This window comes from Candoia aspera, chromosome 3 (genome assembly GCF_035149785.1).
Source record: "Candoia aspera isolate rCanAsp1 chromosome 3, rCanAsp1.hap2, whole genome shotgun sequence".
Taxonomy (NCBI): domain Eukaryota; kingdom Metazoa; phylum Chordata; class Lepidosauria; order Squamata; family Boidae; genus Candoia; species Candoia aspera.
This window is the reverse complement of record NC_086155.1, coordinates 156,350,741-156,370,167: the sequence shown is the minus strand read 5'-3', so window position 1 is coordinate 156,370,167 and position 19,427 is coordinate 156,350,741. Positions and strand designations below refer to the sequence as shown.

The 19,427-nt window shown below is 42.3% G+C and overlaps 1 protein-coding gene across 1 annotated transcript in view; it reads left to right on the top strand.

Moving 5' to 3' along the window:
* The first annotated feature begins 421 nt into the window (after positions 1-421).
* GNAL (G protein subunit alpha L) overlaps positions 422-19,427 on the top strand; it is a 142,381-nt gene continuing 123,375 nt past the window's right edge. The window contains exon 1 of the mRNA XM_063299091.1: positions 422-1,245. Within this exon, the coding sequence (XP_063155161.1) occupies positions 678-1,245 (568 nt within the window). The 5' untranslated portion in view covers positions 422-677. The remainder of the gene's footprint in view (positions 1,246-19,427) is intronic.

Sequence of the window (19,427 nt, the reverse complement as noted above, 5' to 3'; positions counted from 1 at the left end):
CGTGTTACTTGATAGTAGGAAGGAAAGGAACTACATTGTAAATCTGTTTATTGGCTGGGAAAGGCCCCAAAGTATCAGTTTGTACTGGAATGATTGCTGGTGAAAAGAGTAGCACGTGAGCATGGAAGGGAAGGCAAGATTGTCCATCTGTGCGAGCTGCTTTCTATAGGTAACAGTTCTATAGAATTGTATATTCTATAGAACTATGTGGGATTACGCGATTCGGCCTACTAGTTCTGCGCGCGCGCATGTGAAGGACGACCCCTCCTTGAACGAGGGCTCTGCGCGTGAGTTATCCACGTACTTGTGTACACACCAAGGCTCCCCTCCAATTCTTCTGTAACCTCTAGCTGCGCGGTGGACTCGCACCGGCGTATTTACGGTAAGGTGGAGTGGACCCGACGGCGGGTCCATGTCAGGTGATCTGAGGCGAGGAACTACCGCCGCCGCCCAACCAACACCGCCGCAGCTGCTGCTTGCCGAGAGGAGAGAAGAGGAAAATGCAAAATGGCCCAGCAGAAGCTGCAGCAGCAGCGGGATTATGAGGAGGGGCTGCCCGGCGCACCCCCCCCGAGGCCCTGACGCGCGGAGACAACGCTAAGCGCTGAGTCCCTCCTTTCCCGCCGCCAGCCCAGACGTGCGCCCGCTTCCTTCACTCCCCGAAGGGCCATCCAGGCATGGGGCTCTGCTACAGCCTACGCCCGCGGCTCTTTGGTGAACCCGGCGCAGCAGTAGGAGACGGCGGCGGCGGGTCCATCTCCAGCACTGCCGCCACGACCACCTCGGAGACAGAACAACAACCATCGCCACCGCCCACGGCGGAACCCTCGGTCCGGGCGGCAGTGCCGCCGCTTCTGCTGCCCGGAGTCCAGGCCGGGAGAGGAAGAGGCAGAAGCTCCGGGAAAGGAAGCGGCAGCAACAGCATCAGCGGCGAGAGCGAAGGAGCTGGCGGAAAGCTCCGCGTGGGGGTGGCGGATGGGTCGCTGCTGCTCCTGCAGAACGGAGAGGGGAACGGGGAGGCTCCCCGGGAGAAAGAAAGGGAATCGCCGCAGGGGCCGCCGGAATCTCAGGCCAAACCCGCTGCTGGCAAACAGCAGCCTCTGGCGCTGCAAAGACCCTGGGAGAAGGGGCGCTTGGAGGAGCGGGAGGCGGAGAAAGAAGCCAGGCGAGTCAGCAAGAGCATTGACCGGGCGCTCAAGGAGCAGAAGCGGGAATACAAGCAAACGCACCGCCTGCTGCTGTTGGGTACGTACTACCCCGCCTTGCCTCGCCTTAGCGCACAGGTGGCGCTGGCTGCTTCCAAGGATGACACATGACAGTGGGTTGTTTTTTTTAAAAAGGGTGGCTGAGTGGGGATGTTGCTCCGTGATAGGATGGTATTTAAAACCAGAAGGATATTTGCCTGCTCTCGCGCGGTTCGTACTTTGAGCAAAGCACCTTTCTGTCATCCCTTGCCGAGTCGAAACTGCATTCTCGGTATTTGTGCATTTCTTCAATCCTGTAATCTTCCAGCCTTGTCCCCCACTTCTGGGTATTATTTCCGAGTCTCCAGTTTCTCCTCTCCTCCAAATGACCTGATGCTTTAATTTCTGTCCGGCTAGGAAAATGAAAATATGATGAAACTGTAGGTGTCATAACCAAGCGGCACAAGAGAAAAGATGTTCCAGTTTATGATGGTTAGCATATATATGGTGTATGGCTCCCTTATTGATCAGAAATGCAAAGGATTCTTGTGCTGTCATTCTGAGAATATAAACAGATCTGATTGTTAATAACAGATTTTAAGTGCAAAATCTTAAAGACATTTATTATCAATTGCTAATGCCCTTTTTTTAAAAAACATGCATTTATAATAAGTAAGTCATAGAAATCTAACAATATAAATGGAATAAATAAAATAAGTCATATTTATTGTGGAAATGTGAGGAATTGATGAACCTTGCATAGAAGAATTAAAGCTAAGATTTAAACCTTTTCAGTGCTTTGGACTTGATTCCAAAAACATGCTTTGTATTACAGGGGAATGAAAATGTAGCCCCTGTCCGCAACTCATTAAGGTGGCCATATTTTTTCCTCAGGATCACTTGGCAGCTGTGACAGCCTAAAAAAAGAGAAAGTTGCTTTAAAGGGCACCATACTTGGGGCTACAGTTGCAGTTCTTTGCACTCCAAAGCATCTTTTCCAAATTACTTCCAAAGCACTAAGCAGTCCTTACTAATAGCAGTTGTTGTTTTTTTTACATAAAACTTTTAAAGTGTTAAAAGATTATAGAGGACTGAAAGGGACTAGAGAATCCATGTATGATTAATTTGTTTAATATTATTCTTCAGGATAATCTACATAATTGAATAATTCAAATTATTTGGATAGTTAACAGTACAAAACAGCTTTCCAGTGCTGTTTTTGAGAGGAATCTTTTTGGATAAGTATCAGCATCAAATAGCTATAATTGGTTTGCTTCCCATAGGGCAATTTGCCAAATTGATAAACCTGACCTAGATGGAAATGCCTCCTTTTTCTCCTTTTTTGTGTTGTGACTAGATCTTAAATAATAGGCAAGACCTCTTTTTTAATGAGGTCTTTGGCCAAAGAAGTAAGGGTAAAAGAGACTTGTATTTAAGTATAGGAATCATCCAGTATTTTAAAGTGATAAAAGGTAAGCTATTTTTCTATAATGAGTTTGTTGATACATTTTAATTAATAATTAAACTCTCTAGGAAGCTCATTATGCTTGCTGTTTTTACAGCATGAATGCTACAGGGAGAGTTAAATGAAGCATCTGATTTCCCTGAAGAAATAATCTGTAATCAAATGTATTTGATTTGTTCGTTTTAAGTAGTGAATCACTGGCTATGCATTCCAAAATAAGATCAGATTTGACATCTTTCACATCCATTATGCTATTGAAAAATAGTTAAAATTGTATATCACTTTCTGTTCTCCAAAATTCATATGTATAAAGGAAATAGACCAGTTAAAAATACTCGATTTGTTATGGTGCCAAAGCAGAACTGTTTTTTAAAAGTAAATCATAGTCTCTGTGGCTGGACATAATCCTGAATATTAGGTGGCAATATGGGAGCAAATAGAATCCTTGTAGCATGTCTTGGGGTGATAATGGCTTTGAAAGGCATTTTTCAATGAACGTGAAAGAAATAAAAAATAAAGACGATTGCTGCTTTGGATAAATAGTGATGAAGTATGTGATAGAGCCAGTGATGAGGAATTGAGCTAAAGTAAACAGTTGGAAAATTAGCTGATTGCCTGTGTAATTAAGAATTGCCCCAAGGTTACTAACCAAATTTAAAAAGCTAGTGACTCCTTAAGATTAAGTGGGGGAAGAAGGCATCTTAAGTGTGTATAGAAACCAGACTGCAGTCTGTCATCAGTAAAATCCATCTTGTAAGAAAGAAGCATGTTAAACTATCTCTTCAGAACCCATCTATCTTTATATATACATAGTTTCTGAAGGGTGGATCCAAGGCCAATAGGAAGTGTGTGCTACCTATTTCTTTTATAGTGCATTCCTCTTTAATGCAGAGATTCTGCTATGGAGGCCATCTAAGATGAAGAATAAATGCTATTACATCATGCTGGCATCTCCTGCTCTTTTTTCCTTGTTCCCTGTCTTTGAGATTTGTATGGCTATGGTCGGAAGGACTCATCATTTTAAGGGTGGAAGGTTTAAAGACAAGAATTGGGAAATGGTGAAGATCACTGGCTAATGGATTCAGTTGAGTATGGTAATCCATAGGGGTGAAGTGCAATAAAACAGATGTGGACATCTACTCATGCTCCAGGACTACTACTAATTCTCCTCTCTGCATCCAAATCCTCCAAATCTGTGTCAAAAGATTGAGGGGGCCTCTGGAGCAGGCTAGGAGGATGTGGAAGCTTACATGGAGAATGCTGGATTGCTTCTCTTCCATTCTGGGTACAGAGATGGCTTCCATTCTCATAAGTATGCTATTGCATTCTACCCTAGTTGATCTTACATTATGATTGCTCTAGAATGAGATTGGGCTCATTGCTTTATTGTTGTGAATTGTGTATGGGTGGAGCCATTATGACTTCTTAAGGCAGGCACTTGGAAGACTGAATTCATTATTAGTATATTTGATGATCTGAAGGCATAGCAGTGCATATAGTATAAACCAACAAAGAAGAGATTGAGGAAGAACAGTATGAGGTACTGACATCCTCACAGCATAAAATGCAGTGTCCTTTGGTCGTGTCTATAGTTAGCCAGTCATTTACTGTTTGAATGATACCGTCTCCCTTCACTGGGTGTCTCTGTAAACACTACTGCCAAAGTTGAATCTTGTACAATTTCAATTGAACTTTTCCATGTAGGGAGCTACCTTCTATAGCCTACCTACAGTTTGCTCACATTATTTCACGAATTTCATTTCCATGAATAGATAAACATTTTATCTAGCAATTTAAATATAAAACAAATGTTTTTTATTTGTTCACTTGTTGCTTTAAATACATTATTTTGTACAAAACATGTACAGATCCAAAATAAGTTCTAAAAACAAGTTCTGAGAAAATCGTTAAACCACATGCTGATACAGATACTGCACTTTTGCTCTGTTGTTTACAGTAATGTAGTTTGCTTATAGTATGGCATACGTCATTCTTAAAAACTCTGAATTTCAGTACGCACACCATTCCTACAGGTGTTACTATATTGTGGGATAGTACATATCTCATTAACTTTCTCATGGTTAGATATAATTGTTCACATAGTAAAAAAAGGAAAATTCTCCATGAACATAATTAACTTGAAAAAAATGTCATCACTCAAATACATTTCATTCTAAAAACAAAACTACATTTTTGTACTGATGCATGGTTAAAAGAGGCAGATCTAATAGTGTACTTGTATTTTGTAAAAATTGACAAACATATCCTGTTCTGCAAATATTTGAGGCTCACAGGAAAAGCTTGGAAAAAGATTGAGCATTTGGAGGATTCAATATTGCAAAAGCAGCAAATATACTTTATTCAATTTATATATCCACCCATCTCACATTCATGACTCTGGGCAGCTTACAATTAAAACATAAACAGTACCAAAAAATCAAAAAATAAAACAGCATACAAGCAATACAAACATTAAAAACAAACAATTAAAAGCCATACCATACCATACGCTAAGTAAAGCAGAGATTTACTTATATAAAAAATAGCAAAAAATTATTTTACTGAGAATTCCCCTGTGCAGGAGCCACAGTGAGTTGAGAGGCACTGGAGCACAAGACTTGCAAGGAAAAGCTGTCTGGGAAATAATGGTCTACTTGGGTGTTGCTGTTGCTTCTGAACAGACCAGAATGCTGGTCTGAGCGAATGCAATCCAACTGGTTAGAGTAGGACCTGAGACATAAAACTTTCATTTGGAGTTAATCCAATGCTGGAAGCAATTTTTTAAAAGGTGTGTGTGTGTGTTTTAATTCCAGTTTCATATCCTGGACTAACTACTTAGACCAGACCTAATTTCTACTCTGAGTTTACTCATTTCTTCTACCTGATGGTATTTGAACTTCTCTTGCCACTTTGATTCCCAAACTGTCAGGCCTTAGTTCTGCGGTGCTCCTTCGCTGGAGGGTGCTTGGCTAAAATAAGGTCTTAGACTTAGCAAATCCTGCCATCATAGAAGTTTCTTTGTAGGAACAGGATGAACTCAAAAACACACAAACCACATTATGATTTAGTGAGATGTCTGAACCAACCCAAATTGCCTTTCTTTTGAGGGAGTAATCTGAGCTTCATCTTCCTTATAATCTTTTGTTATACTCCCAGAAGTTTGGGGGTCATGAGGCCTTGGCAGAAGTAAATTGTATTACAAATAAAGCAATCAATTGTGATTCTCAATTTTCTGGGCTGGGGATATATTTAAAACTTTAGAAACATATTGCAGAAAGGCTCCTGGTAGGGTTGTCCATTTCATTTATAAAGCATCTTTTATAAAGGACGTAACTATAAAAAGGCATCATTTTAGCTGAATTCTATTTGCCATTGCTTACAGCACCTATCCTGAAAGATGATTCCAACTATCCTTTTTTTATTATGTTATTCCCCTTTTTTCTGGGTAGGTGGGTAGACATTCAAAGTAAGTTATATTTATGTATCATTTTTTTGTTTTTTAAGAAACAAAATTTGTTTTGTTTTATGGGGTCATTTGGGGATTGGAGACATTCTTGGAAGTAAAAATGATGCTGGAGGTTTGCCAAATTTCCTTTCTTTAATTTTGTTTTAATATAGAAGGTTGTATGGTGTCAAAAACCTGACAGACACTAAGAAAAAATGTCTGTGGGCACATTTAAGTCCATTCCCATTCCATACTGTAATGGTAGACAGAATAACTTTTTAAAAAGGTCTTGCCAGTCATGTGAAAAATTCATCCATAATTATGCAATAATTACTGGTCAAAAGGCTCTGATTATGTTTATTTAAAGACCCTGAAGATATAAGGGCAAATTGACACAGCATTCTTGTCCCAGCATGAGAATGGCCCACTAAGCTTTTCCAGAGGACATGTCTAGATGCCACTGCCTGTATTTCATTGTTCCCTGGCAGCTGAGGCAGCCTGAGGCTAGGTGCCTGTCCTAGATGTAGTGTTTTCTGTCTTATCTTGCTTCCAGATGCTGTATGTGGACAATATAGGGTGCACTGCTGCATGAGATGGAAGTGGCCTGAAATGACATGTTGTGTTAGCGGACTTGTGACTCCAGTTGGTTCCTGTGGGACCACTCCCACCTGGTCCCTAACCTGTTCTCCCACCCCCAGTCCTCTTTCTGCTATGAGGGAGAACCCTGGTTTCTACAACCACTTATGAATTGGTTTACTGGCATCTGAATAACCTAGAGAGTGCAAAGCTCTGAAATCAAGGAGTCTGTCCCAGACTTAAGTTGAGTACAGTAATTGGTGTGTAACTGAAAACATTTGCCTCTTGCTGCTGGTTCCTCACATCTTGGTTCCTTACTTCTCCTCAGGTAATGTAGTTTACAACTCCCACACCAATTCCCACAGCTAAACTCCTTTCTCAGACTCTACCTCTTGTTGTATTGCTCTCTTTTTTCCTCTCTCTTTTTACCACTGTTTTAGACTTTTTCTGTTTGTCCTGTTTAATTAAAGCAAACCTGCCTCCCTCCATTCCTTCAGTACCACTTGCACAAGCAGTTGCACAAGTCTGGACGACCATTTGATGGTAGCCAGGAAATATAGAAGCATTCTAACTCTTTGCAGCCCCTCATCAGTCAGACAGTCAACCAAATGACCCATTATTTTTTTTAAAAAAGTTTAATCAGTCAACAGTATAATGGACAAAAAAAAAGCATATGGAGTTGTGCATAACAATTGGGGGAGGCTTTTCATAGGGGTGGATGGTGTTGGCTGGAGTTGGAATTTCACCCAAGGGAGGAATCAATCAGGTTCCCAAAGAAAGTTGTGGATTAAAGCTGTACTGATAGCACTGCAGCACAGACCCATTCCAGATGCAGCAAGACGATAGGGCTGCACAATTTCCTGCTAGCTCTGGAATGGGAGCGAGCACAGCAAAGAAATCTATCCAAAATAAGGGATAGAAAATGAGTTGGGTCTATGAAACAAATACGTATTTTAAAATAAAGATAGGAGATAATTAGTGATACAGTAATTGCAGATATTACTCCAGCCTCATTTGTAAACCACATATGAAGACATTGACTGATTATGTCCATCAGATTGACGTCAACTCTTAGCGATGACATAGATTTTCTGCAGGTTGATCTGTCCCCAACCTGGTCCTTCAAATCTTCCAATGGTGCAGTCATCACCACTGTAAATAAGTCCATTTGCCTTGTTGGTGGTTGTCCTCTTTTTCCCATTCCTTCCACTTTTCCCAACATTATAGACTTTTCAAGAAAGTTAGATCTTCACAGAATGCATCCAAAATATGATAATTTTAGCCTAGTTGTTTGTACCTCAAGTGAGAACTCTGGATTGATCTGTTCTATGATCCATTTCTTTTCTTGGCTATCTGTGGTATTCTGAGGAGTTTCTCCAACATCTAAGTTGAAAAGCATCAGTATTCGTTTGATCCTGCTTCTTCAAGGCCCAACTTTGCTTCTGTAAGATGTCATAGGAAAAGTGATTTTGTGTAGGTGTAGACACATCCCGGCATCTGAATATCTTTTCCAAGATCTTCACTGCTACCCCATCAAATGCTAGTCTCTGCTATATTTCTTGACTGCTGGTTCGTTTACTGTTGATAGTTAATCCTAAAAGGCAGAAGTTATCCACCGCTTCAATATCCTTATGGCCATTTTAATGCTTTTTGCTGTGCCTGTTATTAGTTTGGTGGTTTCTATACTTAGTCACATTCTTTCACTGTGCTCTTTGAGTTTCATTACTAGAGCTTCCAGGTCAATTGCATTTTCAGCTAGAGTGATCAGCATAGCACAAATGATTGATGTTTCTTCCTCCAATTTTTAAACCATGCTCATCTCCTGCAGTCCAGTTTCCTTGATATATATTCAGCATATTGATTGAATAAATAAAAGGAGAGTATTCAGCCTTGTCTCGTTCCTTTGCCAGCCTGAAGCCAGTCTGCTTTGCCATATTCTGTCCAGATTGGACCAACCAGTATCTAACTTTCCTTTCTGGGTAAGGTTCTTGAGAAGGTAGTTGGTCTGCAGCTGATCAGAACCCTGGAGGAAATGGATCATCTAGACCTGTTCCAGTATGGTTTCAGGCTGGGATTTAGTACTGAGACAACTTTTGTTGTGTTTGTAGATGACTTGTGGCGGTGTCAGGATGGAGGTAGTACATTCATCCTTGTGCTCCTTGATCTCTCAGTGGCTTTTGATACTATCAGCCATGGTATCCTTCTAAGCCAGCTCTGAGAGTTGGGGGCACTGTTTTATGGTGGTTCTGTTCCTTTCTGCAGGGTTGGTTCCAGTTGGTATTGGTGAGCCCTTCTGGTGGGGAGAGATGGGTGGTGACAAAATTTGATAAAAATAAATCTTCCCTAGTCCCTCCTTTGTGGGATGCTGCAGAGTTCTGTTCTCTCTCTCCTTCTTTTCAACGTCTATGTGAAACTGGGTGAAGTCATCTGCTGTTTGGGGTTTGGTATTGTCAGTGCACTGATGATATCTAATTAAATCTTTTGACTCAGAACCAGCCAAGTGTTGAGGTTCTGTCCCAGCACCCGGAAGCTGTTCAGTTTTGGATGGGGAGGTGCCATTTCCACCTCAATCCTAATAAGTCTGAGTGGCTGTGGGTGTTTGGTCCATGCAGATCTGGGGATTTTCCATCTCTGACCTTAAATAGGGTGGTACCTCCCCATTCAAGGGTTGTGTGTAATCTGTTTTTTTTTTCCTGGACTCGCAGGTCCTGCTCAATGACCATGTGGCAGCTGTGGCCAGGAAGGCCTTTGAACAGCTTCTTCTGGTGTGCCAGTTGCTCCCTTTTCTAGATCGGGGGGCCTTTCAAATAGTCACTCATAACCCTGGTCACCTCATGGCTTGACTATTGCAATGTGTTCTACATGGCACTGCCCTTGAAGACCACTCAGAAACTTCAGCTGATCCAGAATGCAGTGGCGTGGGCAGTGATGGGCATGCCTTAGCATGTCCATGTAACACCTCTGCTCTGTGAGCTGACTGCTAGTTTGCTTCCAGGTGTGATTCAAAGTGCTCGTTGTTACCCATAAAGTGCGATGTGGCATAGGATCCAGTTACTTGAGGGGCTGCCTGACTCTCATAGTATCTGCCCTGCCAGTTCAATCTTGCAGGGTTGGCATGCTCCAGGTTCCTTTAATTAAACAATGCCATCTAGACCCCAGAATGCAGAGCCCTCCTGGCCAGCAGTGGGCTACAGAAGTGGGGCAGGCCTGCCAAAAGCATGGTGTCCAAGGAGGTGGCAGCAGCAAGCACGCATGCATACATGACCCCTGGCTCGCAGCGGGCTGAGACTGCTGAAGTAAGGCAGGCCTGTCAGGAGCCTGGTGACCAGGAAGGTGGTGGCTAGGCAGCAGCAGTGAGCCCAGCACCAACTGTGCCATGGGGTTTGAGGCTGGCCAGCAGCATCGAGCCCAGTGGAGGGGAGGTGAAGAAGACAAAGAAGGTTAACTGAGGGTGGCTGCAGTGGGTAGGCAGTGGCAGAATAGAGCAGCCTGTTCATCTTGGTCATGCTGTGCAGGGCGCCAAAAGGGCAGAGATGGGGGGGAGATAGGCAGGTGCGGGGAGCTGAAACGGAGGCAGCTTGCACAGGATAGGAGAACTGAAGGAACACTGAAGAGAGAATTTTAGAAATGTGTACGAGAAATATAGTGACATGTCAAAGAATTGAATGAAATAAATGCTATAACTGGTAGCGTCAAAGAAAAATTTGAGGTAAGGAAATCATTGTCATGTGCGCCGTTTCAATGTATTTGATGCATCGTAACGTTTCGCATGTCATTAATTGGATGCGTGTTTCATTTGTCTAAGGAGGATGGGAACGATTATCTTTTGGCTTTGCTTTGGAATGTATTTGTGTTATCTACTGCGCTCAAGGTTACTTTCCCAGGCTAGCAACTCTGACGATTGCTAGCACCTGTGCCGGGCGGGGCTGTTACGAGGGAGGCGGGATACGTTTGAAGCAAGGGTTTAAGTTTGTATTTGGCGCGCTTTTGCTCATTCTCAGCTTTCTCTGTATTTGTCTTTAGTACTCTAATAAATCAGATTTCATTTAGCATCCTCTTGTGAGTCTGAGTATTTGGGGCTAGGGCAATCATTACATAAAGCTGAGAATCTCAGTTCCTAACTCCGCTGGCCCCTGTCCAGGAAAGACAAGCGTCTAACCTGTGAGGGAGAGAGCCCGCGATGACCGAACCCGACATCGTGATGATGGAGGAAGGGGAACCGGACTCGACCGTGAGGCCGTCCGGCCGACCGTCCCAAGGTGGGGAGCTGTCCGCCATCAGAGAGGAGGCGAGCTCCGAGTCGGAGAGCGAAGCCGGGGGGCTGAAAACGGCCCCGGAGACCACCGTGAATTCTCCGGGCGAGCTGCTCACCTGGGATGAGACCCGAGGAGATGCCACAGCAGCGGGGGGCCCATCCTGGAGGCAGAGATACCCCTTATCCCCCAACGTGGTGCAGGTGCAGCCAACGGAGGGCTCACCCACTCCGGATCGGATCCGAGTGCTGGAGTCGAAAATGGATTCGTTAGAGGCTATCCTGAAACAGCTGAGCTTGGATGTAACCTCGTTGCGAGAGGTCCGGGAAGAATCAAGCCAGAGGCATTCAACCCCTTCTTCCCAGGGGCTGACCCCGGAACGGCGACGGGTGGTGCGGAGGCGCGAAGGGGACCAGTCGGTCCAGATGGAAATTGCAGCATCGCCTGGGCGATCGCCCCGGGGCCCCGTGCCGCCCCGAGTCAGGGAAGCACCAGCCGCAGCAGCCCCGGTGGTGGGGCGCAGCCCGGCGGGAGGCGGCATGCGAGACTTCCCTGTCAAGTTTGATGGGGACCCGACCAAACTCTCGTTCTTCCTGACGAATGCGAAAGCCTATATGGAGGAATGGGGGGCGGTTTTCCAATCGGAGAAGGCAAGAATCATCACCATTGCCACCAAACTGAAGGGGAGGGCGGCAGACTGGTATGTCCAGATGTGCCAGTCGGAAGCGCCTGAACTGGAAAATCTCGAGGAGTTCCTCTGGGCGTTGAAGCAACACTTCGAGGACCCCTTAGCAAAGGAGAGAGCAAAGCGAGCCCTGAAGGAACTCAAGCAGGGGTCCCGATCAGTGGCCGATTATGCTTTGGAGTTTAAAGCGCTAGCTGGAAAGGTGGATGACTGGTCCCAAGCAACCATTATCGAGCTCTTCAAAGATGGCTTGAATACAGAGGTGCTGCGCTGGTCCCTGGGGAGGGACGACCCATACACGCTGTATGAGTGGATCCTGCTGGCAGGAAGGGCTGAACATGCCCAGGAGATCTTTGCCCAGCGGAAGACCGCCAAGTCGGGGCGGGAGGTGAAGCCCAGCCGCCCATCGACCACCGGGGGGAAACCGGGACAACGACCCTGGGACGAGGAGCGGGAGACTGAGAATATTGAAAAATAGTCATTATCAAATGCATTTGTTTTATGCTGTGAAACAACCCTTGTCTACATATTGATATATATCTAGACTCTCCTTCAGGAAATATATCTAGACTTTCCTCCAGGAAATCAAGGCAGCTTACATTGGGATCTCCTTCCATTTTATCCCCACAAAAACCAATGAAGAAGGTTGGTCTAAGATAGATTAGCTCAAAATCATCCCAGTAACCTAGTCCAACAGCTTAACTTTAAGCTTTAAAGTAGCCTAGAAAATTAGCCCATAGGATTACTAGCCAGCACATTTTTCAGTAACTTTCTAGGAAGTTTTTCCATGCTGGTTGGGGAGAATATGGTAATAATTGTCCTATCTACTCAAAGCCCTGCGTGAAATTATTGGTTGTCTATAGCTATAAGCCACATTTTTAATTAACATTCCTTTAAAGGTTCTTGTGCCTTTATATGTTTTAAAATTTATTAAGCAATAAAAAGCGCTGAACACACTTTTTGAAATGACCAAAATCAGTTTCTGTACCCATGGTGATAAGGCTTGAATAGTTATCCCGTTATTTCTTTTTTATTTAACAGCAACCCCACGCCATTTCATTATAAAAATGGAAAGAACAAAATTAGACTGCCAGTGCAATCATCTGCATGCCAACGCAGAAGTAAGCCCCACCAAGCTTAGTATTTCCTACTCCCACGAAAGTGAAAATAGGATTAAAATAAAAAAACTTTCTTTTAGGCTCTCCTTGCTGGAACAGTATCTTATTTTAGGATTATTAAGAGTAGGTACTCAGCTGAAATTAGTTTTTATTTTCACTGTGATGCTCCACTTTTTTGCTTACCAGAAACAATAAAATGAAGTAAGGACCCTGTAATTAACATTTCTGACAACTTTTGCTAAATGTGACTTACTTATAAGCAAAGCTATCCAGGAGTGGGGGTTATTTATTTATTGAACACTTTTCTGTCTCACCGCAAGCAAAACCTTCTCCATGGCTTACATGGAATATAAAAACCAATTAAAACATCCACAGTGCAAACTTCCATTAAAACAATAAAGTAACAGCAACCAAAAATAAGAATACAAGCAAAAGTTAAAGATGACATAAAATCGGGAGAAGTATCTGAAATAGTTTCATCTTTACTAATTTCCAAAACATCAAGGAGGGGACTAGCCTGATCTCTAACAGGAGACTCTTCCACAGCATCAGCAGTTGCTAACAAAAGATCACCCTCTCACTACAACCACCAGATGCTCCCAAAAACGTGGGAAATGCAATTCACGTGTTCAGCTTCCATTTTAATCTTGCTTGTAGCTAATTGTGGAAAGGTGAAATCTCAGCAGCACTAAAAGTCATCTTTCTTTTTTGTTATATACAGTATCTTATGCAGGTTTTTCTTTTATAGTTGTTTTAAGCATCTTTTTAAGTCTGTGACAGTATAATGATTATGCATGACTTTTCTCACTTCAGTAGTTTAAAAAATGTAAGTGTATCCAGAATATCCTTTAAGATATCTGTAAGATGCAGAGACAATTTACCATTTGTATGTGTTGCATGCAAAGCATTTAATAAGGCTGCCAAGTAAAATAGTTTAATGTAGGAAATTAAGCTTGTTTGCTTATATTTTATGCATTTAGTTTGCTTTATTAATTAGATCCTGATGGTGGCAGCAGTTGTTAAGATACAGAGATCATACCTGTACTCCCACTTGGGGAAATGTTAATGTAATACTTTATTACTCAGAAATGTAAATAGACTAAAAATCATCCAAGCATGAATAAGGTACTGTTTTTTTTTTCTTTTAACATTTGCTGTCACCCTGAAGATTTAATTAGAAATTCTAGCTAAGTAGGTATAATGTGAGCATTAAAATATATTACGAAATATTATCATAACCTTGAAGTTTTGATCCATAAAACTATATTCATTTTTGTGGTATTTCTTTAAAAATTCTAGATGTCAAGTTAAGAAACTAAGAAGATTTAATGAACCAAATAAATATAAGATTAGCTATGAAAACAATGTAAAAAAACTTAGATGAACCCTTTTTACCAAATTTTTGTTTTTGTTCAGGAAAGCTAAGATATCTTGATAGAGAAAGTACAGGGTAGATACAGCATATCCTGTGTGCCAGACAAGTAAGCCATTTGAGCATCTTCAGAATGGCTTCTCCTTTAATGTTCTTTCAGGTTAGTAATGGAAGAGGCAGTCCGTCATGGAATTAATTCCTAACCTGTGTAGAATTTTAAAATTTAATACCAACTTAAATTATGCTCAGAATGCAAAATTGCCAAGTAATGCAGGTCTTTTATTATAGGTATCAAGTGATCCTTGTGTTTTGTACTAGTTAGCAGCTTAGCTGCAATTTTGCACTAACTGCGCCTTCTAGAACAGTGTTTCTCAACCTTAGCAACTTTAAGATGTGTGGACAACCCATGGTGGCTGGGGAATTCTGGGAGTTGAAGTCCACACCTTAAAGTTGCCAAGGTTGAGAAACACTGTTCTAGGCATTTTTCAAAGGGAACCCCATATAGAGCATGTTGCGTCGGTGAAGACAAGGTGTGACCAAAGCACAGGTACTTATTGCCACTTCCGTGCAGCTGAGGAACACTCACTACTGACACATTAGTTGTATTTCTGAAAATACACTCTTTGCCACAGTGACCACCTGTAGATCTAGTACTTGCCTAAAAAACAAAGAGCACTCCCAGACTGCATCCTTGCTCTTTCACAAGGAATGCAACCATTTCAGAACAGAATCTCAGTTCCCAAGTCTAGTTTCCTTCTGTTGAAGAGCATTTCTATCTTGTCTGGATTTGATTTCAGGCTGTTCTCTGTCATCCAACTAGGATCAAACCTAGGTAAATTTTACAGGCACTGATTGCTTCCTTGGAAATGAAAGATATGGAGTAGTAGAACTTAGTGTTATATTAATAGTATTCCCGAGTTCTGACTGACCTTCACTTTCACAGATAGATTTTGAACAGACTTGGGGGGCAAGATAAACGTAGGTTCCTTTCCTATGTGTTCATCAATAGTCCCTTAGCACTACCCTTCATGTCCTACCAGGAAATACTGGGATCACTGCAAAATAGAACTCTGTGTTGTCCTATTGTAAATTTGGTTTGTATTCAGAAACAATAAGCACATCAAGAGGAAGGGGTAGAGGGATTTTATTATAAATGAAATAGATTAATAATGTACACAGAAAAGATCATGTTATGCCCCTTCTGCCTGTCACAAATCTGCAAGGTTGGTAGTGGATAGATCCTTGAAGCTGGCATGTATGTAGCACCTTCCCAGGATCCAGGTCTTCACTGAGGTTCATCCTTGGAGAGTTGCTGAGAATCAAATCTATCTCTGTATGCTTGCTTGCAACTATTATATTAGTATAACATGAAGCCAAGGACATTTCTGTATTTTGTCGTCATAACTTTTCTAAGTAGCCATAGCCTTTTGCCAAGGAATATTTACTATGAATGATAAATCTATCTTAAAGCTCAGGAACATACTATTAGAAAACAAGGATGTATCTATTTAAATATACTGTAATCTATAAGCATGTGGAAAGGGGATATGCAGAACTGATCAACAGTTATTTGAAACATTTTGTTGCACTTATTGCTGCCCAAAGGAGGCGCACCAATTACTGAAAGCAAAGGTTCATATACTTTTGCCACACTCAAATACGTCATTTTGGATCATTTTCCTCAATCAGTAAATGAACAAGTATAATGTTTTTGAATCACTTGTTTAATTGGGTTCTCTTATCCAGTTTGAGGATTTGTGTGGCAAACAGATCACGTTTTAGATCATATGTATGCAGAAATATTGAAAATTCAAAAGGTTCACAAACTTTTAAGCACTGCTGTATACTTTTGTATGTAGATTGGCATAATAAAAAGCATTTTAGTTCCAAATGAAAGTAATTTGTGGTATGCTTTTTTGTAATATAACTATTTGGTACATACTTTTTATTTGGCAAATGAAAATATTGAAATATATATGTGCCTCAGTTTACATATTGATTTGGCAATAAATGAATATTCTTCCTGAGTTATCCAGAACTTGTCAGTATATTTGTTGGAAGGCTCATCACAAATTCATGTGTAGCATGAAGAGGAGAAAAAGTTAGCATTCATTTTAGTATTACAAGGCCAATAGTAATCACAGAGATGCTGCTTTGGCCTACTTCAAAAAACAAGCAGCAGGCAGATTGCATAGACATGTTTGAAGTAGGCCAAAGCAAAGTGGAAGGAAAGCAGAAGAGAAGATTTTAAATTCCATTGAAACCTGGCAATTGAGGTGGTCTTGGACTATCAGCAAATTGAGGAGATAAAAAAGGGGGCATTCTAATATCTTGCTTTCCTTCTTTTTTCTTGTCTTCCCAGGTTGTTGCATTCAGAATTTTCTCCCCTTTTATTCTGATTCAGTTATCTGTCAATAAAACAGTTCTTTTGTCTTTTACGGAGGTCATTCTAAAAAAGTAACTTTTATATGTGGTAAATATTGTAAAGAAGATAATCTACAGATCAATTGTTCATTATTACAGTGTTGCCTCCTCCTTTTGGGATCTGTTTGGGTTTATAGTTTATCCTTGTACGGTTATTTAATTTCTTATAATGTCTTATATTTCAATAGCATGTGTGCATACAGAAGGCCTTGTATTTGATACAATCATCATCATTGTTTTGCTCCATAATGCAGTTCTATTCCCCTGGAGCTGCATGTAGCAAAGCGTTTCCCTTTATTATATCATGTTGTACTATTGCTTAAAGGTCCAGGTAATTCAGGTATTATTTCACCATTTGCTCCAGTGGTTGTAGCCTCAGTCAGTGCTTCATCTCCTCTGGGGCTGGAGATGATTGATTTGGGAATAATTTTGGAGTTTCACTTCTTTTGTTTCACAAGCTATAAATCCCATGATGTTAAGCACCTTTGTTTTAATAATTTCCCTTTGCATACATTTTTTCTACCTCTTGAGTCAAATTGCAGTCAGGCCACTTCTGCAGTGATACTTGGAACTGGAGCAAGAGGGAGCTGCAACCTTGGATGATCACACATAGCCTACTGGAAAGGGTTTCAGTCTGTTGCCCAAGCAGATCTCAGACTTCACTTGGAAATGTTCTACCTGTATGGGTATTGCGACCCCAACCATTAACAGCAGTGTGAAAGAAAATAGTATATAAGGGTATGTTCATCAGAGGTTTGCTTAACATTAGCATCATACCATAGTGTTTTCCACATTCAAAGAAGCATGTTCTTTCCTGATTAAAATTGTTTCTTTTGCAACTGTACTATGCTAACATCAAAGCGATGCTTGATGGTCTGCTATTACAATACACATTCATGTAATTCGTAGAGATTATAACCACTATCTTAACTGAGATGTTGCATGATAAATAGTTGTATACATTTTATTAAAATAATATTTGTACTGATGTGATCTTGTATAGTCTTCAGTATAAATAGATATGTTTACTAGCAAAGTTTCTTATGGTGAGACATTATTAATACAATGTGGCAAGAACTGGGCTGGATAAAGAGAACACCTGGAGTTTTTCAGTCTATTTTAAATCTCTATAAACAATTTTTTGACAGTCGATTTCCAAAAAGGATTAATAGTTTAACATGGCTTTTTGATCTGACTTCCCTTATCAACACCATCTTCTCTCATCAAAGTTTGTCTATCCACATGTAAAATTTCAGAATCCAGTCCAAGATCTACATTAGAAATCTACTCAGCTGTGGATAAACATCTCTTCATAGCATCACAGTATTGTCATAAGACCAAAATTATACAAACACCAATGTTTTATTATAAGAGTTATTATAGGAAAACTATCAATTCTGTAAGCCAGAAGTGATATATGAAGATACAGGTGCAATTCACAGGACATTTATTTATTTGCTGTGCTGTTTTTCCTTCTAGAGGAGCTAAAAGCTATTTAGAATAATGAAAACAGTTCCGAGTAAAAACAAAAAAACATAAAAAATAAATATCAAAATTAAAAGAAAATTCATTTTAATAAACCAGAAATGCAAAATAAAACCAATCTAAAATACAGCCTGGTATACTTGTTAGCTACAAATGACTATGTGAACAAGTGTCATGCGCTGCCTACCTCTGAATAACGTTCAGACGCTGGTTTGCAAGTCAGGTTCTGGTTTATTTCAGGGTAGGTACAACGTTGGTAGAAAAAAGCTGAGAGTGACAGGAGCGCGCCGGTGCGGGGTTTAAATACCCCGCGCCGGTCAGCGCCCCCTCGCTCACAGTCACGTCACCCCCCTTTGTCCCATGCGTTGCCCTGCCATTGGTTGAGGGTTTCCAGGATCGCCCATCCTCAGGTTTCCATTCTTCTGCTGATTGCTTTCAGCTGGGCGATCCCCGTTGTATTGTCGCTGATGGCTTGGGTGGCTCCGTGATTCGTTTAGCTATTGTTTGTTAGCCGTTAGTCGTTGTGGGTTGATGGCTACTTAACTTGTGCCCCTTCACTTATTTCCTTGTCATTGTCATGAGTGCCATTGCGCTGATGACTTTAGCTCAACGGCACTCATGACATACTGCCCCCTTTTCGAATAGTGTTCTCCCCCGGTTTTCTTGGTTTTCCCCGTGGAGCTGTCAAAACGCCACATTTTTTTTTTTTTTTTTTCAAAGTTCCCGCCGGAGTAGTTGTCGCCCCTCCCTTTGCTCCTCCCTCTACCACGTGCCTTCCCAGGGTGTGTCCATGGTGCGCATGCTCGGGTTCTGACCTGGCGTGCGCATGCTCCAACCACACCCTGTTTGTTTGGCTCAGTTCGGCGAGGCGAGAGGCGTGGCTGGTCGGGTGCTGCTCAGCTCCAGGTAGGGCCCTTCTTTTCTTATTTAGAGTGCGTCGCCTTTGTTGTGTCTCCTGGGCGTTGCCCCCAGGTTGCCCTGTTGACTTGCTTGCCACTCCCCCGCGGCCGGGGGGCGGGGGGAGGGTGCTGGCGATCGTTTGTCACCACCCCGTGGGCCCGGGGCGGGGGGAGTGAGTCCCGGGGGGGGGAAGGTCCACCCAAGTCGCGGGCTTGGGGGGGGCCCTTTCCCTTGGGGCACGGGAGGCGGGGGGGGGCCTGCGGGGGGGGAGTTGGATTTGCTGACTTTGGTTGCGGTTTGTCGGGGTATGCCCGGTGAAATGCTCTGGTCAGGTCAGGCGCGTTAACGTTGTGCGCCGCCACCCATTCCGGGTGGGGGAAGTGTTTCCACCTGACCAGATAGTGTAGAGTTCCTCGTTGCTTGCGGGAGTCGAGGATGTCCCTGATCTCGAAGTGGTGTTGCCCGTCGATCATTAGCGGTGCGGGCTGTGGCGTGCTTGGGTGCCATCGGGAGGTCGTTG